The sequence below is a fragment of the Haliaeetus albicilla genome, chromosome 27, assembly GCF_947461875.1.
Source record: "Haliaeetus albicilla chromosome 27, bHalAlb1.1, whole genome shotgun sequence".
Lineage (NCBI taxonomy): Eukaryota > Metazoa > Chordata > Aves > Accipitriformes > Accipitridae > Haliaeetus > Haliaeetus albicilla.
In genome coordinates this window covers 16,103,279-16,126,123 of record NC_091509.1, presented here as the reverse complement: position 1 = coordinate 16,126,123, position 22,845 = coordinate 16,103,279, and the positions used below count along the sequence as shown (strand labels likewise).

General features: G+C 52.1%; 1 protein-coding gene across 2 annotated transcripts; it reads left to right on the top strand.

Annotated features, from left to right (window-relative positions):
- The first annotated feature begins 580 nt into the window (after positions 1-580).
- Positions 581-22,547, top strand: TCOF1 (treacle ribosome biogenesis factor 1). 2 transcript variants are annotated; one of them, XM_069772753.1, is made up of 18 exons: positions 581-738; positions 1,371-1,426; positions 4,589-4,731; positions 5,458-5,561; positions 5,782-6,136; positions 6,967-7,061; positions 7,529-7,753; positions 8,384-8,653; positions 12,808-12,982; positions 13,147-13,289; positions 15,220-15,393; positions 15,867-16,116; positions 16,368-16,453; positions 17,191-17,419; positions 18,527-19,096; positions 20,821-20,921; positions 21,483-21,519; positions 21,977-22,547. In XM_069772753.1, the coding sequence occupies exons 1-17, from the start codon at positions 628-630 to the stop codon at positions 21,513-21,515; spliced, it is 3,120 nt and encodes a 1,039-aa protein (XP_069628854.1). In that variant the 5' UTR covers positions 581-627; the 3' UTR covers positions 21,516-21,519; positions 21,977-22,547. The 2 variants fall into 2 exon arrangements, with proteins under 2 accessions (XP_069628854.1, XP_069628853.1); XM_069772752.1 differs by having other exon boundaries at positions 16,365-16,453.
- The last annotated feature ends 298 nt before the right edge of the window (positions 22,548-22,845 follow it).

The window sequence follows — 22,845 nt, the reverse complement described above, 5'->3', positions numbered from 1 at the left end:
GGGTCTGTATTTTGAGTGAGTGACGGGCGCACCATGGACATTATTAAGCCTTCCAAAAATAAACCTCTGCCAAAGTGAAGGCAGCCAGATTTTTTCCTGGAAAGTATCAGCACGGGGCGGGGGGGTGGGGGGTGGTAACAGGGCAGCCCCTCTGCCACAGGCCCCCTCTCCAACAGCTGCTCTGTGTCAGGAGCTCCTTCTTCCCTCTTGCCTTTTGCTTGGTTTAGCCCCCAAAATGCCTCAGCAGCTCCTCAAAGCAGCTTAACGTCCACTCAACGCTAAATCAGCCCTGAGGATTCAGCTCCGGAGTGCTGTAGGAGCGAGGCCTCCACCTTCACAGCCGGAAAACTGAGGGGATGTCGCTGCAACAACCACCGCCCTGCCCACCCCCCGTCCGTTAGCGGCCAGTCCTCCCCGCTGCCTCCCCCTTCGCCCCCATCTCCCACCGGGGAAGGTGTAACGGGTCCCAGGCCCATGCTGGACCCCGCCATAAGGGAACCACCGCCACCATCACACCCCCCCCCTTTCCCGTACTACATTTCCCAGAAGGCCGCGCGGCGGAAGCGGATGTGACGTTGCGGCCGCGCTGCACGCGGCGCCTGTAGGCTGCGCCGAGCGGGCCGCGCCATGGCGGCGGACGGCCGCGGGGGGCGGGAGCTGCTCGCCCTCATCCACCAGCACTTGCTCCGCGGCGGCTACGCACGGGCGGCCCGTGAGCTCCAGGCGCAGACCGGGCAGGTAACGGGCAGCGAGGCCCCGGCAGGGGAGTGGGGTGGGGTGGGGTGGGGAAGGGGAGGCAGCGAGGCCTGGCGGGGGGCCGGCCGGCCCCGGAGCCCGGGCCTCGGCGGGGCCGGGGGGGCCCGGTGCCCCTTGCTCCCTCACCGCCCGCCGTTCTCCTGCGCTGGGGTCGCCGGGCCTGCGGCTCCACGCCGGCCAGCAGCTCCACGCCGGTCTGCGCTGGACCCACGTGCTGGCCCGGCCCCGAGTGGGTGTCCCGTCCCCCCCTCCCCTCCCCTCCGTGCCCGCGGGCTGGCCCGACCCCGAGTTGGCCGGGAGGGAAAGGCCGAGACCGGCAGCCCGGCGGATAAAGCCGTCCCGTACCGGGAGGGGGGCAGCTGCTCCCCGAACACGTGTTGCTGCGGGTGAAGTCCCGCCGGTGCCGCCGAGGGGAGGACGCAGCCCGGGTGCAGAGGGGCGGGCCGCCGGCGGGGAGCGGGGGTGGGCTTTACTGGGAGCGTGTGTCTGAGGGGAGAACGCGTTCCCGTTTTCCTGGGGATTCTTGGAGGGTCCCCTGCGGTCTCTACTTCTGTCTGGCGGTCGCATCCCGAAACGGGGCCGATGCCTGACTTGTGTTCCCTCTGCTTTCACAGAAATTGCTTCCTTCTCTCTCGACCTCTCTCGAGGACATCTTCACCCACTGGGAAAAGTAAGTCGAAGGAGGAAATGACTATCAGATAGCTTCCAGACTGTGTTAACATCCAGGCTCCGTGGCACATGCCATCTTTATTTGCTGGAACTTCCCGTTGTCAGAGTATTTCTGATCATAACTGTGCTCGGCAGACTTTCCTCCTAGCCTCTGGTTTCAGACCAACGCGTTTCAGGTGTTAAAAATTACTTTGGTTTAAAACTTCTTGAGCTTGGAGATAAGCTGTTACTCTAGTTTTGAGCAGCTGATGCTGTTCTTGCTGGTTGGGGTTAATACTGGAGTACTGTGGGGCTCAGAGTCATGCTTTACTGTCAAAAATCTTTTCCCCAGTTCAGTTTCAGTTTCTTTTTAAAGCCACGTGCTTTTCAGGAATATTGACCCAAGAACAGAGAATTTGAGCAGATGCTGAAATGCCAAGGCTCTTACAGGGAGTTAAACCTTGGCATAGATCATGTATGTTCTGACTCAGAGGAATTCTCTTGGTTTCAGCCTGTCCTTCCAAGCCTTTACATGTTCAGCCCAACACCTTCCCACATAGTTATTCCACTGGGTACCCCACATGAAAGTCCGCAGCATGGAGCCTTCCCATCTGTGGGGTGAAATGACATTTGCACCCACCTTGTACGCTCACTGCTTGCTTTGTTTTGATGCTGGAGTGCCATGTTGCAGCGAGGCCTGGTGGCCGCCACAGAGCCGGGTTATCAGGGAATCAGAGGAGCTGGGCTTCTGTGCCTATGTTGAGGAGCGCTGGACTGAAGATGCTTCTCAGCGTGGCCATGCCAGCAGCCTCAGAAAATGGGTGTTTGCTTCAGGGTTGTCTTCTCCTAGAATGCTTCGTGCCTTGGTGCTACCCTGGTTCTTGCACTTGTGTCTCCATGATTTTCTTACTTGAGCAGGAGAAAGACTGGATCTAGGTGAGGATGTAGCAGTGTACAAACAGGTTTGCAGTTCCTCCCTCTAACAATTTAATGCTCTCTTGGGTATTGATGGTGACGTTTCTCTGTGCTAGTTATCCTGGGTGCTTGTGGTTTAACCCTAGCCAGCAAGTAAGCACCACGCAGCCTCTCACTCACTTCCCTCCCAGCCAGTGGGATGGGGGAGAGAATCGGAAGGAAAAAGGTAAAACTCATGGATGAGATAAGAACAGTTTAATAGAAAGGAAGAAAATAATAGTGATGATAATAATTACAATAATAATAATAATAATAAAAGGATTGGAATATACAAAACAGGTGATGCACAATGCAATTGCTCACCACTCGCCAACCAATGCCCAGCTAGTTCCCGAGCAGCAATCCCTCCCAGACCAACTCCCCCCAGTTTATGTACTGGGCATGATGTCACATGGTATGGAATACCGCTTTGGCCAGGTTGGGTCAGCTGTCCTGGCTGTGTCCCCTCCCAACTTCTTGTGCCCCTGCAGCCGCCTTGGTGGCTGGGCATGAGAAGCTGAAAAATCCTTGATTTAGTGTAAATGCTGCTTAGCAACAACTGAAAACATCAGTGTGTTATCAACATTATTATCATACTAAATCCAAAACATAACTCTATACGAGCTACTAGAAAGAAAATTACCCAGCTGAAACCAGGACAGTGCTACAGCAAGCCCTACCAGACACTTTCAAAGCTTGAGGGACAACAGGGCACTCGCATCCTGTCTAATTCCTTTTTCTGTAGTGCCACACTAATGTTGTGGTCCTGTCCCACAAGTATGCCTTTTATTCCTGGTCCCCCTGAGTTATGCCTGGTTTGGAGTCAAAATGGGGGATGTATTGACAAGTAGTTTTGTTTATCCAGAAGGTGCTCTGCCTAGCTGGAGTGCTCTCGTGCGGGTGAGCTGTGATTCTTGTGTCTTGTCGCTTCATAGGCTTTTGGCCTGAAAATGCCTTTCCCCTGACTGTGCTGTGACTCTTACCCATCTAACTGAGGCCATCCTTGGTGCTGTCCTTCAGAAACTCTTAAAACAGTTGAGATTTGTAGTTACTTAAGAGTGGCCTCCCTCCAGGGCTACATTTAGTCTAGGAGGATGCTGGGAGGGGATGGAAGGGTGCTTGGAGGCAGGGGGAAGCTGGACCTGGTCAGCCCCAGGAGCAGCTGGAGCCTTGCAGCCCTCAGATGCTCTGGGCTGCTGTAGGGCCAGCGCCTGTGGGCACCACTGTTTTCCCCCACATGGTATTCCTGAGCCCTTGATCACTCATGACAAATTGTCACAGTAGTCTCTGTTGTGCTGTCAGCTGCCACTGAATCAGGAAGGCGTTGCAGTATCATAGCTGCCTGTGTGGCTTGCCCTATTATTTTATTAAAGGGGTTATTAGAGTAGTTAACAGGACTTTGTAATAGCAAATGTGCCTTCAGCTTAGCCTGCTTGCAAAAAATTTGCCGTTACAGCTATGCTACTAAAACGCTCTAATAGTAAGCACAGCCTTTGCTGACCAAATTATTTTTAAATCAGATGAACAAATAAAATAATCTAAACTGGCACAAAAGTGAGGGGTTTTGCTTCTGATAATTGTGCGTCTCGGGACTTAGAAGTATTGCATGTGTGAATCACACACAGATGTGTGCCCAGCCAATGTTATCCTCTGTGGCCTCTTGCCCTTCTTTCAACATATCTTCTGTAGGTCCAGCCACTTCCTTTCTTAAATCTCTCTGCAACCTGACTTTTTTGTCCTTTTGGCTTGTGAGCCCAAGTTCAAATGGCTTTAGATTCACTTCTTATGGCCTCATGGAATACCAAGGCCTGTTTGGGGATCCCTGCCCTAACCCTGGGACTGCATTCATTGACTGGCTATAGCTACTTCCTGGAGATGGGATTTGTGCTGTAGGATGCCTTTGCTCTGTGGTGAGTGCTAGCCTGACCATATATGTTTTTACTTCTCTGCTAAAGGAAGAAAGACTCTGCCTAGGACACAGGAAAAAAAAGTCTATATTCAGTATCTCCTCTGAGTATTGCAAGGATATGTAGTTCTCAGGAGTTGCCTCAGGAGGACTGGAGAAGTCCCTTGCAAGTTAGGGAAGTATTTCTCCCACCACTTAAGAGCTGTAGAGGAATGACACTGCATGTCCTTGGGCTGGAGCCTGACCTGAGAGTGGATGAATAATTGTATTCCAATTTGTTCAAGATATTTTTTCCCCGTTTTGATGCAAAATCTCTTCCCTCAGAACTCCCTCGAATTCCAGGAGAAGAAAGGTGAGTGATGAGGAGGCAGCCATCCCAGAAAAGATCAGAGTTCCTGATCCCGTGAGCAGCTCTGAGAGCTCAGAGAAAGAAGAGGATGAGAAAGAGAAGGCTAAAGCTGCAAACGGTAGGAGCCTTTCATCTCCCTGAAGTTGGCCGAAAAGGACTGGAGGCTTGTGTAGGAGCAGCCCGACTTGCTTGGCTAGAGAAAATGCTTGTAAAGTGATGGCTATTGCCTTGCGCTCTTAGAAAAATAGGACAACTAATTTAGCACCCCCTTCTCATGTGGAGCTTCTGAGGAGCACAGATGTCTGCTGAAGCTAGAAAAAAAACCTGTTATGATTCATTGGGAAGGGATGGGTGTTGTCGCTTGGATGAAGCCTTGGGAACCTAGCACTGCCCACTGTGGAGTACTATCTAGTTGGCTGTAGGTATGTGTTGGGTCAGCAAAGGCAGGCCTGTTTCATGGGTGAAGGAAGGACTTGTTAGTTGGTCTGGAAAGCCAGTGCCCCCTGTCTGAGGTGGGAATAGATCCCTGGTGCAGCTGATGTGGGAGGCATTGGCTTGCATCGTCTAACAAAAACCTGTGTGTCTGGTACATTTTGGCTCAGTCTCATCTGCTGTAGACCAGCCCTTGAAAACATGCAGATGTTGGCAGGTTCCTTGTCTTGGTGGTGGGGAGAAGGATGGGGTGGAGGAGCAAAGCACTTGCCTGTTGCAAGGACAGCGGCAGTGGTGTTGGGGCAGGTGTGGAGATGGGACCTGGCCCTGCCTGCTGGGGCCTTCCTGCAAACCAGAGGCCATATTGATGTGAGAGACACTCACACAATTTCTCTGTGGCTCTCCTGTGCAGCAGCCAGCCTTTCCCTGGCCACAAACTCAGGAGTGAATGTAGAAAGCAGTGAAGATGACTCCTCATCAGAAGAGGAAGCACCAGCTGGAAAAGCTGCAATTACGGTAAGGCAATTCTTCTCTTGGCTTTGAAGGGTGATAGTACTCGGGGGGCCAGGACTGTCCCAGGCTTGTTGGCATGTATAGAATTGTGGGCTGGGGTGGAATTCATATTTAAATGACCCTCCTATGCTTGCCTGGTTGCCACATTGCTGTTTAAGGTACATTGCATCCAATTTAGCCCCTCATCTGTCTATAGGCTTCTAATTTCTTTTGTTTCCTGTAGGTTACACCAGCTGTGGTGAGTGGCAAAACTGCCAACTCCCTGCATTCGCCTAACAAACCCACTGCCCCAGCAGGCAAAGCAGCGGTGCCTTCTGCTGCGAACAGAACTGTGGTCTCAAATAAGCAGCAGCCCAATGCACCAGCTGTGTCTGCAGCTCCAGCCAAGGCTGGGCAGAAACTGCCTGGTCCTGGGAAGCCTGGACGTGCCGCAACAGTCGCAGCCAAAGTAGGTCAAAGCAAAGCACCAGTAATGACCAAAGCACCAGAAAGCTCCAGCAGCAGCAGTAGCAGCTCCTCATCAGAGAGTGAGGACGAAAAAGAGACACCGACTGCAAAAGCCCCAGCCCCCGTAGTGGGTAAGGATCCTACAGGGTGTGGTAGATGCATGTGTGCTCCAGCTTTGCTGTGAATCAGGTCTGAGCCATGCCTTCAGCATATTCCTTTCAGTTCCCTCATTGGAAAGCTCAGAGCAATGCTTGTTCCTTGGGGAGGCTGCAAGAATACTGCAAGTATACTGCAAACCAGCCAGCTCTGGAGCTCTGTGGGATGAATCCAGCATGCTTGCTCCTGTTTCAAGCAGCAGATTCTGTGCTAAGATGTCTGTCTGGCAGCGCCCAGCACTACGGGGTTGCAGATAACAGCGTAGCGTGTCTGGAGGAGATGCAGTACTAATACTGCAGATGCTTTCAGCTTTTTGGAAAGGCTCTGTAGCATCTTCTTATTCCCAATTGCAAAGTGATTGGTTTGGGGTTTTGAAGTCTTTAGGGAAATCTTTTACTACTTTGAAGTGTGCGTGTTGGGGGAGAGAGTGAGGAATAGATCATCAAAGCTCTGAAAATGGTCCTTCTCTTGGCTCTTTTCCAGAGGAGGTCCAGCCAGGCTGGGTGCCTGTGCAGGGAGCTGTGTGTGGCTGGACAGGTCCCCATAGGGTCAGAGGGTGGCCAGGAAGGATTTCCCATCTCTGCCTGCACTCAGGGGAGTGGTGTTTGTGGGCCAATGTTTTTCTGGAGAAGCTGTTCCCAGCAGGCCACTGATGCTTTCAGCAGGGCTAGGCCCTCTTCCCTGCAAATCCCTTAGCCCTCTCTGTGGTTTGTTTTGTCTTCCTGACTTCAAAAGCTGCATTAGCATCACGCTCTGGGAGCTCAGAGCAGGCAGCAGCTGTGACATCTCCTTGCTTGTGTTTCAGAGCCGAAGCAGGCAGCTGGGGCTGCTGAGAGCAGCAGTGAGGAATCAAGTGATGAGACATCCTCTGAGGAGGAGCTTGCAACTCCAGCGGTCCAGGTAACCTCTCCAACCCAGGGTCCTTGTCTCTAGGAAATCACTACCCTTCCCTTGAAGGAGAAACGAAATGCTGCAATGCTGTAGTCTGACAACACCCCCTTCCCTGGGTGTGTGAGATCCCCAAACCCAAGGCCAGAGAAACATGCTCTGTGGCTGAGTGCCCTCACAAACTCTTGCCAGCATCAACCATTCCACCCCAGTTCATCCTAGTGCCTGGAGTTGAGGGAGATCCTTTGATCTATAGGAGGTGATTGCTGTGCAGTTCCACAGATGTAGTCAGGCACTGCCGTGGAGAAGGTGGCTTGCTTCAGATACTCCACAGCCCATGGGTCTGAACAAGCCTATTGTGGTCAAAGTCAGCAAGGTAGCCTTCTTTAAAACAGATTCCATGAAGTTCCAGCTCTCAACTGGTTTCTTCTGAGATGTTACTTGCTTCTCCTGTTCCCTTTTGTTCCCCCTGTTTCCAGGCAAAACCAGCTGTGAAAACAGCGCAGGTTGATGCAGCACCTGTGAAAAGTGCACCTGCTGCTCCAGTGTCCCTCAAGAAGAATGCAGTGAGGCAAACAGCACTGGCACCAAACCAGGCCAAACCCACATCCACAACAGTTCCTGGGGCTGCAAAGCCTGATGACACGTCAGAGAGCAGCGACTCATCAGACAGCGAAGATGAGGAACCTCCATCAGTAACCCAAGTGCGTCTATCCGAGATTCTGTCTTTCCTTGCATGCCTCTCCACAGCTAGGAATTGTAGTGAAAAGAAAATTTTGTAAATGCATGTAGTGTATAGCAAAGTCATGTTGGGGGTGGGAGGAAAGAGGCATGGGGTGTTTAAGGGCACCTCAATGTCTTTGCTCTGAGCTCAAGCCATTGTGCCTTTCTTAAAAAAAAAAAAAAAAAATCCATCAGTACTCTTAAATTAAAAAAACCCCAGCAATTCTTTTCCCACCTGAAGAGGCAAATTGTCATGGTTGAATTTGCCTCTTAGCTATAAATTGCAATAAATAGTGTCTAATTTGTCAAACTGTAGTGCAGCTTAGCTTCCCTGCTGTGGAGAGTGCAAAGTGCTGCAGTGTACCTCACTGGAGGGGACTGGTAGTATCAGCAGGCTGATGAAGAATGTCTGGTCTTGCTTTCTCATCTTGGGAGACTATCCCCACACAGCTAGATGAAAGGATGCCTTGTGTCCTGCCAGTTGCTAATCTTCCTTCAGCATTTGCTGTTCCCAGGGGGCTCTGAAATCTCTTCCCTTGATTACAGTCTGAGCAAATGAATTCTGCTGCTGTGGGATTTGCCTTGTTTCATGCTGTTCTTGTCTTGTCCAGACGAAGCCACCTCCAAAATCCTCCCAGGCCGTCCCATCCCCAGTGAAACCTACACCAGCAGCATCACTCTCCGGCAAAGCAGCTCCAGCAAAAACACTTCCACTGTCCCAAGGGAAGCCAGCACCAAAAGCAGCAGTGCCAAAGCAGGCCAAAACCACACTAGGAAGGACTGCTGCTCCAGCGAAGCCTGCTGGAAGTACGAAGCCAGTGGAGAGCTCTGAATCCTCAGGCAGTGAAGATGAGGACCTCCCTGTGCCCATCAGCCAGAAGGTAGGTGATACTGCTTTCGGCTCAGTGCTAAGGCATGGGTTATGCAAGACAATTGTTTAGCCCTTAAATGCTACTACTGATCTCCTTGAAACACCAGTAGCATGTAGTATGTTGTATCTCCGTCCCTCAGAGAAGGAAGGTCTGTCTTTCTACTTGGAAACAAGCATAGACTAACTCTTCTCACCCAGCCGTACCAGAGGAGGGTGGGGAGTAGCCTATTTGATACTAACTGCTTCACTCCACTCATGCCTTGCCCCTCTGGAATGGGCCTTGTGTGCGGGGTCACAGATAACTTGGCCTTGGCTCTCCTGTGAGGGTTTGTTTAGACCTCTCTTGAGAGAAGGACCATGAACTCGGACTAGGCTCAGACTTAAGTGGCTGAACTCAGGGAAGCAAATCCCTTCCTGAGAGCATCCTTAGGCACATTGTATAGAGACCTTCTGCATTGACTCTGAGCTGCCAGAGCCCTTCAGAAAGTGCCCTGAAAGCAGCGTTTTGGAGATAGCAGCTATTCTCTGCAAGGGAGGAAGGGAAGCCGGGGGCAGAGCCTCACGTGTCCTTGCAAGGAGGCTCTTTGTCAACACGTCCTTTCACTATTGACAGGCAGGAGCCAGAGAGGCTCCGCGTTTTTGTCTTTATAGCCTTGGTCTGCTAAGGTGGGTGGAGGGGGACGCATCTCTAACAGTTGGCTCTGCGCTGCTCTCTTCCTGCATGATTATATGTGAAGATTCAGCTCTGGGTGGCAGGAACAGCTATTCTGATAGCTGTACCATGGGGTCCCGCTGTAAAACTATCCAGACTCGTCTGTTCTAGCAGTGTTGTAGGTGAAGGACATGCCAGGGTAGGTTTGTTCCCCACAGTGTTGATTTGAAGCTGGCAGCAGCAGGTAGCCGTCTTGCCGACAGCTATTTAACCACTTCAGCTTCTTCCCTCTTGCAAACTGGCGATTACCCCTCAACAGCCACAGTCGGCAAGGAAGAGCTCGTCATCGAGGGAGCTCTATTTTTGCCAAACAGGCTGTTTCTTCCCATGTTAGTAGCCTACAGGCAGAGACCACAAGTGAAGCCTGAAGATAAACCATTAGGCTTAGCTGTGTCCACAGTCCTGTCCTCCCAGTCAAACTCTTCTTAGCTCATCCTCACCATCTGCTACTTGGGCATATGCTAACCACTGACTTACTGTATCCTGCAACTTCCTCTGGCTTCTGTGCAAGATCCAAACAGATACAGAGCGTTGAAAGCTGCTTCATCTTTCCCTGTGGGGGTGGATTAGCACAATTAAAATGAACATCATGCCTAAATTGAACTGCTTAATTGGTATGTTTACCCCTGAAGACTCAGGAATATTTAGTCAAAGAAGTTGACAAGGTGTTTGTGCATATTTGGGGGGGGAAGAATGGTGATGGAGGACAGTCTGGATTGACCTTAAAGATGCTGTGAGCTGCTTTTCTTGTGGAACTGCTAATTCTGCTCTGCTTCCTCTTTCCTGAACGTTTTGGGCCAAAGATGGCACTCGAGCCCCCTATGGACAGGCTTCAGCTTTGCTTACGAGGACTGGGCATGAGATGCACATGCATGCGTGTGTTGGGAAACTGTGTCTTCCTTGAGCATCCCAGGAAAACCTGTGCAGGCTGCACTGGTAGAAGTTGTGCCTGTAAGTTTTTATCTTAGACCGCAGGCCCTGTGGGGAGAGGCCAAATCTCCCAAGAGATGGAGGGTTTCTTTCCCTCCCTGAAACCTGTCCCTGCTCCCTTGCAGGTGACAGTCATACCTTTGCTGTGTCGTGACACAGTTGAGATTCTGGTCCCAGTCCTGATACGCTGGCAGTGCTTCCACAGTGCACAGACAGCAATAGAGTGTCATTATTACAACGTGCTCAGCACACGTGGCTCAGTGTTGTTTCCCCCTCTTGTCATGCAGTGCTGCATGATGCGAATGGACCCAGCGGAGTGGCAGATGGGTTGTGCAGGAGCTGAGTCATCACATTCGTACTGAGCTGCAGGCAGCTCCTGGCTTGGGGGCTGGAGAGGGAGCAGGAAAAATGATTTCCTCTTGAATTATTTTTCTTCTCTCTGAGTTACTTCAGTACCTGTGACTCTTAAGTTGTCAGAAGCTCTCTGCCTGTGTTGCCCTGCTCCCTGGGTGTAGCTCAGCCACGCTACTGGCCTGATCCCACCTGGGGCCACGCCATAGGACGTGACGGCTGTCAGCCATCTGGCAGTGATGGAGATGAGGTGGATGGAGGGACCTTGGCCTCCTCCCAGGAACATCTGAGGAGTCTCGAGGCTGTGTAAAGCTTAGGGTGGTTTCTCTGTGGATGCTGTTATGTTCTTTCTGTGTGAGGATGCCTCTGTATGGCAGCTCTTTCCCAATCTCTTGCTAAGTTAGGAAACGAAGCAGCCCTTGTGCCGTACATCCGAGTAGGGGGAGAAGCTGGTCCCATTGCTATGAAGGTCTTAAAAGTGAGCGAGTGGGCTGTGATCTTGGTAGACTCTTCCCTTGCACAGCAGTGCTTGGGACAAGAGGGAGAGGAGCTAGTGCGTTCCAGTAGAGCGTGTGAATTCTTGTGTCTGCTTCAAGTAGTTCTCTCTTCAGCATTGCAAATCTGGCCTCTCTCCTGGAGATAGTGACTCACTGGTATCAAAACAAAACAGACAAGTGAGGTTTGCAATCCCTCCTCCCCAAGCGCTTGTGGAGGTTTCTGTTTCTCTAAGCAGAGTCAAAGTGTGGTTGGCTTGTTCGGAGAGCTGTTCTGTAATGGGATAAACATGCAGATGCTGTTGTCTGTTTAGTGTTTGGCTTGGAGATGATAAACACTGCCCCAGTGGCAGCCCTTGGTGGGGCTGTGCCAGGAAGCATGCTAAGATCCATCCTCCCAGGAGGCTGCTAGGCTGGTGCTCTCGGCTGCTGGCCCAGAGCAGCCCCTGAGTGAGCTGGTGCTGCTGAAGTCGTCCTGGTCCTCAGCTGCAGTCTGAGAGGGTATTGCTGCATTAGCAGCACGGCAGGGTTGGGAGAGGGGGGTGGCAGGGGCTGTGCAGCCAGGCAGGAGTCTCTTGGCTTCTTGCGGGAGGCTTGGAGATGGAGCACTGAAGCGGGCTGCCATCACGTGCGGGTTGGATGGGGTCCGCTTGCCCTGGCAAGCGTGATGTACTCTTTGGCAGAGCAGCCCGGAGATGAGCGGTTAGTGGAGTAAACTGAGTGGGTGCAGAGCACTGCGAGCCTGGAGAATATCTGCGGGTGGTGAAGTTACCAGATCTCTCAGCAAGTGCTCCCTCTCCCTCTGCCACTGCTACCCTTCAGCAGTACACAGGAGGGGTGTTTGCGGCCCTCGACCCAAGCCAGTGGAGGGGCCGGGAAGAGATTGTCTCACCTGGCCATTGTGTATCTGGTGCTGTGATAACTGTGGCCTCCTAGTGCTGGCACACTAGTTGCTTGGGCAGTGGCTCGTGGCGTGTCCTGAGACATCAGTGTGTTGATGGGTGCTGTAGAAAGGCACAGCCCAAGTGAGTTGTGTGGGGGGTTGTTGTCTGGAGATTTCTAAATTCTTAGACCTGTTGACAGATAGATCAGTTGCCAAGGCGGGTCCCTGTCTGTCTCTGCCTGCCCTCTGTGTTCCCAAGCGCTTGTGTCAGCTGTGTGTCTACACTGAGCTCTCCAGCAGCTCTAGGATGTAGCTGCTCTGATACTGTCTCTGAATCTTGCAAGTGTTTTGGCACAAGGCTTCCCAGCTCCTTCTGATTCCCCAAGCTGGGGGGAGGCCATGCTTAAATGAGAGGCTTCCTTGGAATGCGGGTCTTGGAGTTGCAGTGCTTCTCCTGTCCTGAAGCTCCTGTCCGGCCAGTGTCTCAGCCTCAGTAAGGAATTGTTGTTATGAGCTTATGAGCACTGTTAGCGCTGTGTGCTCTTGTGGTAAAACATGCTCAGGCTTCCTGTCAAAAGCATATTGCTAAATGCAATGGTATGTGTCTTCTGCAGTTCAGTCCAGGCAGTAACTGAAGCTCCTTTCAATCTTGACACACCAAGGATGGAGTGAGTGTTAGTAACAGCTGTGTTAGGGTAAAACAAAACCCAGCTTGAGCTGAAACTGCACTTAAACTCCTAAACAACACCTGTACTAATACCACATTTCTGGGCCTGTGTTTCTTTTTTGTTAAGAGGTTAACGGAACAGCCTGGGCCTGTTCCCAACCTGAGCCAGGCTGCTAAAGCTGGGCCGCCTGAAAAAGCAGTGGGAAGCACCTTGAAAAGCCAGCCCTCAGAAAGCGGGAGCAGTGACTCGTCTGACAGTGAAGAGGAGTCCCCTGCGGCACAGACACAGCCTCCGCAAGTTGGTAAGTCTCCTGGCAGTGGCCAGGATCTCTCATCTGCATTCTCATGGGTTTCCTTCTCTCCCCTGCATATGGAATGGCCCATACTGTTATGATAGCTTCTGCTCTGGACAGCCACAGAGAGCAACTCTTTCTCATGGTGACAATCTCTTATGCTTTTCCTGCAGTGAAAACCAATGCTGTGCCCCAGACAACAAACATGAAGAAGGCATCGGCACCGACACCAGCACCAGCCGCTCCACCTGTGGACAGCAGCGATGATTCCAGTGAGGAGTCAGATTCAGAGGAGGAAATGGTCCCTACTTCTCAGGTAAGAAGCTGCTGACCTGCTGGGTGTGGGTGCTGTTATTCCTGCACGCTCAGGAGGCCTCAGGACTTGTGAGGTGGTAGTTGGGTGGGTGATGAGTGGTGCAGAGAGGAGCCCTCCTGTTGGCTGGATCAGGTTTTCTTGGCAGTGTCCCCGCATCTTGCTGACCCTGGCTCTGGGTGCACAGCTCAGCTGCAGCAAGCTTGCAGTGAGAGCAGTGGAGGGTGTGAATGTTTTGGCAGGAACATGAGTAGACGCACGAGCCCAGACCTCCTCTGGGACTATGTCCCCTTTGCCCTGCTTGGGGATTTAGACTGGAACAGCAGCCAAATCCTTGCAGGCAGTCTTTCCATGAGCTGGGTAGCTCCAAGGCAACCCGCCCCCTGGTTCCTCCCAAACTGCTGGGGTGGGGTGCAGCTGGAGCTCTCTGGACTTCCCCTCCACAAGCCTTGGGAGGCTGGAAGGATCTGCCTTGAAGGGTAGCACAGTGGTCCTGCTGCCTTTCAGCTGGAGGAGCTAGACTTCTGCCTTGGAGAAGGGAGGTGACCCCAAGGTGGTGCTGAGGGCAGTGCTGAATGCTGTGGAGCTGATGCCAGCTCTCTCACCTGACTCTCTTCGTGTCATGTCTCTTTGTGCCTCCGTGCCAGTCCCACAGGGCCATGGCTGAGCTCCCTAGGGCCTGAGCTGCCTTGGTGTGAAGCTCACTTGTGTGTCTCTCCACCTCTGTTGCAGTTTGAGCCCAAGAAAGAAAGCACATCAAGAAGCATTGACTGAGGAACATGGCTACCATTCTTACATGGTGGTGGCTTGGCTGGTGCTCTGAGCCCAGGGCTTAGTGGCCAAGTGCCCTTCTTGTCCTGCACATACGTATCTCCTGTCTGGCCAGCACCCTTGCTGGAAGAGCGGGATTATGTGCACTCAAGGAAACCCTTCCCCCTGTTGGCCTGATGCTGTGGCCAGTGGAAAGGCTGCCTCCCCCCACCTGGTGGGCAGGCAGGCAGCCAGCCTGAGCAGTCCTTGATTAAAGCGTGTTTATAGTACCAAGATTTTATAAAATAATGCAGTTGCTGTAATTTGAGCTTTGTGCAAGACGGCTGAGAGCTCACGTCAGATTGGCAGCTCTCTGCATGGTGGAGCGTTGCCTTCCTTTCTGAAGGCCAGATGTTGTGCGAGGGAAATGTCAGCCCACAAAGGCCCAGCTTGTCAGAGATCTGGAGAGGGAGGACCGCTCACGTAGCCTCGTTTGTAACACAGACCAGGAGGCTGAGCACTCCTTCTTGCTCCTGCTCACTCCTCTGCTGGCATTTGTGTCTTGGACCTGATGTCAGTGTCTCATTTCCATGCCCCCGGCTCTTCTATTTTTAACCCCTCTTACATTTAGTTTGATGGGAGGTTTCAAATGTGAGGCAACAAAATTGCTTCTTGTTAATTTGCTCGCTAATCTGTGGCTTGCTTGTGGACCTGAAGGCAGATTTGCCCTGTGGTTGGCGTCTGTGCTTTATCTCTGTTGCCAGTTAACTCCCAATGTGTGATTTTTAGAGTGTAGGAGACATCCTGGAATCCAAGTGCCCGCTTTGCAAAGTAGGGTTTGCAACTGCAGTCTTGCAGGTGCTGCAATGGATAGGGATCTCACAGCCTGCAAGCACATCACATTTTGCCTGCCTGTCCTCAGGACGGGCACCTCTGGGGCACTGAGCTAATGCTTCAGGCACTCCCGGAGTGCTCGCCCTCAATTCTGTGCTCCTACCTGTGCCAGAGTCCTGCTCAGAGGCTCATAGGGGACAGAGCTGGCCTGTAAAGGCGGGGGAGAAGAGTTTTGGTGCTGTGCTGAAAATGATGTAAGGGCTCAGGAGTTAGTGTTGGATTGGTGTATGCTTCTGTCTCTTCTTTCCAAGTTGTGCTCTGTTCTGATTTTTTTTCTCATCTATTTTAGTGTCTGCTCCAGCAGAACATCAAAGCGACCAAGGTTTTGAGCACAGTGGCTGCCAAGGCTAATGCCACACTGCCTTTGGGGAAGGGGATAAAAGCGCCTGATGTCCCTACAGTTAGCAGAGTGTCTGAGAGCTCGAGTAGCGATTCCTCAGAACACGACGTGCTGGTGGGAGAGGTAATGATGGAGGAGACTAAAGTGGGGAGCTTCCCTGGGGAGAGTGGGCAGATGGGTCTGCTGGAGTCTGAGGCTGATGTGTCCCGAGCTGAGGGAGTGTGTTCATTCTATTTTAACCACTGTTACCACACCATAAGGTGAGGCAGATAGCAGAGGGTAGACCTGGTACCTTTGCTGTTCCTGCCTCCCAGCTGGCTGGCTGCTTTCTTCCTTTTTTTGTGATAGCCGTGCCATGTACAGTCAGGAGTTGTCTGCTTGGCCACAGCTGCTGGCTTCATCTGTGGGCTGGGGGGATATGGGGTTTCTGTGCCCTGCATGAGAGGTTCTTGGGCTAACCTTGACATGAATTGGAACAGTACAGATAAAGAAGGGCTGAGGTAGTCCAATCCCATCTGTTCTGGGCTGTGTCTTATAGTTCATGGGCATGAGCGGTTATTCCTCCTTCCAGATGCATTTCATCTTCCTCTCCCTAGGGTCCCGCTCCTCCTTGCCTAAAGCAAACGGTTCCTGTGGGAAAAGCTCCTCTGGCCAACACTGCTGCCCTGCAGGCTGCTTCGCTCCTGGGAAATCCCACTGCCAAGTCGAGGAAGCCAGGCCTGCAACCAGTGCAGGATGTCCGGCTGAGCCAGGCTGTGCCACCCACCCAGGCAAAGGAGACCTCGGACAGTAGCAGTTCCTCAGACAGCAACGAAGAGGAGACACCCAAGCAGACCCCCAAACCTGGTCAGTTCTGCCAAGAAGATGCTCTCAGTGCTGCTGGCCAGGCCAGGGTAGGGGCAGTGTTTTGTTGCCCTGTGGGAGGTGTGTCACTTTCACATAGTGGTTGGAGAGGGGTTCCTCCTCTCTAGCTTGGCAGAGCTTTCCTTTCTTTGGAGGCAGAAGGTCTTTCAGTGGCAGTAACTGTGCTGGGTAGGTGAGCTTAGCCCCAGGCAGCAGTGGTGGCTTTAATGGGATGAACTCTGCTCCTCCAGCAGGCTCGCTGCAGAAACCAGGAGGGACCCAGCCAGACCACAGCTCCTCGTCGGAGTCCAGTGAAGAGGAGGAGGAGGCAGCGTCGCAGGTATGGTACCTGAGCAGGCTGGGATCCTCGGGTCTTGCAACTGGCTCCTAAGTAGGACAGAGAGAGGATTGAATTCTCAGCCAAAGCAATTGGGGTGCCGAATGGGTTTGCCAGCACAGAAGCAGGGGCTCCCCCAGGCAGTGCTGTGAGTAGGGCCTTTTGGTGGGGGCAGAGAGAGGCTTTTGATCCTGGAATGCTTCCCCAGGCAGCCGGGCCTTGCGTCCAGAGCTCATGGTGCTTTCCCCAGTGGAAGGGATGGGAGGAGGTGATGCCTTGCAAGGGTTAAACCAGGAGAACTGGTGCATAGTGCCAATAGCAGCAGGATTTCTTTCCCCACTTCTATTTGTAACTTAACCCGTGTCCAAGCCATTAAATTCCCTTTGTAAGTAACGTGCAGGGCGTGCAGCACATCTGCAGTGCATTAGCTGTGCTTGGGTGCATGCTAATGGCCAGGAGCCTCCCCCAAGCCTGCTTTACTGGGCGAGAACAAAGAGGAGAACCTCTCGCCATCAGCTCTTGCTGCTGTCAGCTCAGCCAGTGTCTGTCAGTGCTGGCCCCCCTCTCCTGGCAGCCCTGGCCTCTCTGCAGGGCTGGCTGAGTGGTGCAGGATCACTCTGCGGGTGGCCAAAGGTGGGCCCTTCACTTGGAGTATGGGGGCAATAGCAGCAGAGATAGATCTGCATGTCTGGTCTGTGGGAGGCTGCGCTGCTGTGACTCCTCAGTGTCTGCTGTTTCAGTCCCTCCTCACAGGCTATCTGGGCCTCTCCAGGACTCCAGCATCACCTCAGGCACCAAAGACGGTTCCCCCCCAGCCTGTAGGCAGAGTGGGACAAGGGAAAGCAGCCATGACTGCTGCAAACTCCCTCGCCAAGGCCTCTGTGAAAGCAGCCCCAGCCGACAGCTCCAGCAGTGACAGCAGTGACTCCGACACAGACATCGACCAGGTGGCTGCAAACCACAAAGCAGGTGGGTCTCCTTTGGCAAGGCTGGGAATCTGCTTGGCCCAGGAGCAAAGCTGTGCTGGCACGGGAGGGTGACACTGGGATGGGGCCCTGTTCCCAGCGTGTTTCCACCGCAGAGCCCAGTAGTGTGAAGTGCTGCTGCCGTCTGCTGGCTTCCCCTGGCCATGACACAGCCCTCTCTTCCTTGAACGCCCTTCTTGTGCTGGCTGGCTTGCAAGGCTCTGTGCTCTGTGCCTTGCCTTTTCCAAGTTCTGCTTTAACTGCAATAATTAATGCAGTTAATGGGAGCAGGTAGGGCTCTCCCTGAAACTGACACACATTGCATTGGTGTGCTGCAGTAGTGATGGCTTTACGGAAGTTTTAAACACTGGCTGAAGAACATCGGCTATACAATGCTGGTATTCAAGCCTCCCCTTGGTCTTTCTGGGCTCTGTAGCATGTCTGGAGGGCAGAGGAGGGGAAGCAAGTGGGAAGGCTTACAGAGAAACGAAATGTCCTGCCATTTCCCTATCGCCCTGGTTTGTTGGCAAATTGTAAAACTCGGAGCTGGAAGGTCTTTCTGCTCTAGTGTGACCCTGGCACCTTCAGATGAGCTCTGGTCTGGCTGTGAACTCTGGCCCGCCCTAGAGGCTCAAATGGGTCTGGCCTCTTGGGCACATCATTAAGTTGTGCAAAGGGCTGTTGAGGAGGTCACAACTATATATAGGTTCGAGAAGGCCCAGGTGCTGATGGGTAGGCCATTGGTGATGGTTAACCATGGTGGGGTGGATACCTCTTCCAGCTTGCGAAGTCCGTGACTTACTGGGGGTGGTGTCCTGGGGAAGGACTGCTCTATGTATGCTCACCTGTCTTGTACTACAGTTTCCTGTAGTTGAATGGGCAAAGCTGTTGTGGCTGTTGTCACCCACTTCCCTCGCCAGATATTTGATCTAAGGCTGAAGCATCTTTCTCTGGCTCTGCTGTAGTTGGGATGCCCAGCAAGTTTTTTGCTTTTGGGGGACAACTGTGGAGGCTCTTCTTCAAATGCATATTTCCATCCTCCAGTAACTCTGTGGTCTATGTAATGAATGCTCCCTGAGTTGTCTTCTCTCTCTTTTCACTGTTTGTGCAGAAAACAACCCACTTCCAGGGCAGGAAGCCATAGGAGGAGCCTCCAACAAAGAGAAGGTGGCAGGAAAAACGGAGCCAAGTCATGCCAGCCTCAAACCTTCCCCACTCAAGAAAGCCCTGGCTGTGAAAGAGAATGATGTTGGGGCAAAAGGGGTGCAAGTGACCCCAGCGTCACATGCACTGTTCTCTATCCCACAATCAGAGGAGTCAAGCTCGGGGAGTGAAACTGAGGTCACCACTGCTGCCAAAGTTCCTGCAGTGCAAACACTGGAAGGATTGGAAGTGAAGAAGAAGAAGAAAAAGGAGAAGAAAGAAAAGAAAGAAAAGAAGAAACCTTCCTCCACAGCAGACAAGGCTGTGAAAACATCTAAGAGCAAAGACAAAGAGAACAAGAAGCAGAAAACATCTCAGAAACGGAAACTGCCAGGAGAAGATGGGGCTGTTGGGCAGCCCAAGGAGAAGAAGCGGAAAGGGCAAGCTAATGAAGAAGTACCCAAAAAGAAAAAGAAGAAAGCAGCTGGTGACCTGGAGAAGCTGCCAGGCAGCAAGGAAAAGAAAAAATCAGCCAAAAGTAAGCATCCCTCGCTTGGGGCTGCATTTGCAATAGGTTCTTGCAGCTGATGCATGTTCAGCCTCTGGTGCGGGACCTTGTAAGTAGCACCCACTTTTCCATTAGCATTCTGCTTGGCTACTTCCCTCTTGGACCTCCCAAAGCCAATGCCAGATTTTTAACACCCCACTTCAGTGTTTTTCTGCAGTCTCAGCACCAGGTTGTGTTGTAGACAGCAAGCTGGGCTCTCCTGCCCCTCTCCGTCCTGCGTCTGGCACAGTGGGAACTGCATTAATGCTTGCGCTGATCCTTGCTGTTTGCAGAGCAAGTTGGTGTCCTGTGCATCTTCTATGGCATGACCTGTCCCTCCAGGGCTTTCTCCTTTCCTGGCCTTTATCCTGGCTGGAAACAGCTGTCTAGCTGAGGGCTGTCAAAAGGTTGAGGTGAGACTGCGTTGAACCTCCTGAGGCCTATTTGTCCCCCTCGCGTGGCCTGCCCACCTGCGCTGGGCTTGGGAGAGTTCTTGCTAGTTGTAAGCCACGAGACCTCTATTCTGCCTGCTGCACTCTGCATGGTGCCCTGCTCTGTGTCTGCAGCACAGAACAGCTCTGCTAACCCAGCCGGCTGCCCTGGCTCCTCTGTGGCAAACACAGCGCACTACCAGAGAGCTAAGGCGAAACGTGGCTGGGGATGGCAGGCGGAAGGTCTGTGACATGCTGTGGGCATGGCAGAGGAATCCCAGAGCTCACATGCATGGGGCTTTGTGTTAGTTAGAGCTTCCTGAATGTGGCCACTTGCTGCCAGCCTCTTTAAAAGAGATCAGCCTTGAAATCTGCGCTGTCATCTGCTGTGTCAGCCACTGCTGTTTCCCGTGGGGTGACAGTGCCCTTTGCTGACCCTGCCTGATCAGTGTCTGTGCTGCAACATGGGGAGCAGCTCATTCAAGAGATTTGACTCAGGGCTATCACTGCTGCTTTCAAACCCCTGGAGAAAGAGGAGGATGGTACCAGCCTCCTGCTCGTTGCTCCCAATTAAGAGTGTTTCCTCCCCTTCTTGTCTGCATGCCTCTCTGTAATGCTCTGCTGCCCTAATGCAAAGGCAATTTTTTTTTTCTTTGCAACATGGACTGCATTTGTAAATCAGAGCTGGTTCTGTGCTGGATCTTGTAGGGGGATGTTTTGATGGCTGTTGTTGTTTTTGTTTTTAAAAAAAAGGGGAGATGGAATGGGTGGGACAGATCTGCTGGGTTTTCTGTTCTGCAGAGATGCAGCCCTTCATTCTGGAGGAGACAGACTTGTCCGTCAGCCCTTGTGTGGGCTGTTGCACAGGGGTGAGCTGGAGCCTCTTGGAGCAGTTGTGCTGAGCTGAACCTTGTGTCCATCCTGTGTTAGTACCTCCCCTTGCCCTGATTTCTGGCATGTGCCCAGCTACTCCAGCACTGAAGTGGTTCCTCGGAGTGGGTGGGCAGCAGGAGGTGGAAAGGGGATCCTATGTAATTCTGCCCACATGTGTGCGTGGATGGTGGGATCAAACTGCTCTGGCTCAGAGGTACTGGAGAAACAGCCCTGGGCGCAGCTGCCTTGTAGCAGGGCTCTGCCCTCTCCCAGTTACTGCTCTGCAAAGCTGGCTTAGGTTCAGATGTGATCAAAAACTTACTGGAGATACTCCTACCACTCCGTGCTCCATCTCAGAGGCCAGCAATATCAGAGTCCCTCTCTTACTTGTCTTTTCTTTCCCTCTTCCAGAAAAAAAGACTGGAAAAGAAAAGAAGAAGACCAAAAAGGTGTCTTCGGAGGGGGAGCCTATAGCAGATGCCTCCGCTGAGGTTCACAAGAAGAAAAAGAAGGTATGTACAAGACCCTGGGAATGGGGCACCATGGGGAGAGCTGTTCTGAACCTCAGTTGTGATGCTCATCCCTGCAGCATGTCAGGCTGGAGAGGAACAGAGCTGTGTCCTGGCCTTGCTGGCAGTACAGAGGAGGCTGCAGTTAATTGTGGCTAGTCTTCAGACACCCTGACCTTTGGTTGATTGGGATTGGGGTTGCTCAAAGAAGGGCTTGTTCCTGTATCGCTCCCCCAGGAGAGGTCCCTTTTCCTGGAAGGTTCAAACCCAGGGGCCCTTTTGGTGGCAGAGAACCTGCCCAAGGAGTAAGTGCTGTTCTTTTCAGCTGTCTGTTCATCTAGTTGTTTTCAGCAGAAACTGGAGCTCCTGAGGGCTTGGCAGGCTACTGCATCCCATCCCAAAGGCTAGGAAGGGGGGCAGAGGGAGCCTAAAGGGTGTTCCTCATAATGGATATGTCCCTGTAGAGATGGTAGCTAAGATGCCTCTGTGGCTTGTGGCTTTGGTGGGTCCTTCATGTTTGTGATGCAGATGATACTGATTTATTTTTTACCCTTTGCATTTTAGAAGAAGAAAACAGCTGAGCCTGAAGGATTGTGAGAAGGTACATGGCCTGTGGGGACTACCAGGTGGTACCTCTGAACGGCGGTAACCTTGGCCAAATTCAGTATTCCTGGGCCAGTCTTGGGAAGATGGTGTGCCCTCTAAATGCTCACTGAGTCAGCCTGGCCTTAGGTTAGAGGGCCAGGGAGTGGAGCGGTGTAAGGAAAGTCATGCAGCAGTGTGCTGGCTTCTCTGGATGTGTTTGACCTCAACTCTTTAGCTGCTGAGAACTGGATGTCCAGCCTGGACGTTGCTGTCCTCTGTCATCAGCAGAGATAAGCGGCCTCTGGCAGTGTCTGTCCCTGCTGACCACAGGGAGCTTGGAAAAGTAATGTGGATTAGATGGTGATGTTGTAGCCACCTGGAAGTGGACCAGATGACTCTGCCCTTGCTCTGCTCAGCTGTAAGGCTGTTCTCCTCCTTCCCATCCCTAACTCTTTTAACTCCTCTCCCCAAAGGTACCGCATCCCTGTGATTAAGGATTTATGGGTGAAGATCAAACAGAAGAGAGGAAAAGGAAGTTCATCAGGAGAATTCCAACTTTTTTTTTTTAATAATAATTTATAACTTCTTTTAACTGTGACTTTTAGAGCAGAGCAGTGTAACTTTCTGCCTCCTCCTGCCCTGCTGGGGCTCAGAGACATGTTTATTGCCCCTCCCAATGGCTCACCTGTTGCACAAGAACTGAACTGAAGGAGGCAGTTTGACCAGAGAAGAGCCAGCTTGCATAAACTGCTTTCCTCCTAGTTGACACCCAGCCATCTCTTTCTCATCACAGAGCTATATTTTTAAGAGAAACTTTTACCTTTCCCCCCCGCCCCCCCTTTCTGTGATTTGTGGTGTCAGTCCTTTTGCTACTATGGAAGAGAGCTCTTGGGTTTACTTTTTATTCTAACACTGACAGCAGTGATTATCGTGTCCCTGGAGTTGCACTGAACAGCTGTGTCCAGCAGCTGTTCTCGGCCAAGGTGGCGTAATTTTTTGTGGGTTTTTTTTTTATGGAATACAAAATAAAAAAAAGAACGGTGAGATTTTTCTTCAGCTGTGTTGTGGTTTAAGCCCAGCCAGCAACTAAACACCACACAGCCACTCACTCATTCCCCCCTGCTGGGATAGGGGAGAGAATCGGAAGGGTAAAAGTGAGAAAACTTGTGGGTTGAGATAAAGACAGTTTAATAGGTAAAGCAAAAGTCATGTGCACAAGCCAAGCAAAATAAGGAATTAATTCACTACTTCCCATTGGCAGGCAGGTGTTCAGCCATCTCCAGGAAAGCAGGGCTCCATCACGCGTAACGGTTACTTGGGAAGACAAACGCCCTAACTCTGA

Excerpts from the sequence above, each read along its gene's own strand:
- TCOF1 (XM_069772752.1), top strand. The coding sequence starts at position 628 with ATGGCGGCGGACGGCCGCGGGGGGCGGGAGCTGCTCGCCCTCATCCAC. Across the intron at positions 7,754-8,383 it reads AACCTCCATCAGTAACCCAA|ACGAAGCCACCTCCAAAATC; the intron begins GTGCGTCTATCC and ends TGTCTTGTCCAG. Across the intron at positions 15,394-15,866 it reads ACGACGTGCTGGTGGGAGAG|GGTCCCGCTCCTCCTTGCCT; the intron begins GTAATGATGGAG and ends TCCTCTCCCTAG.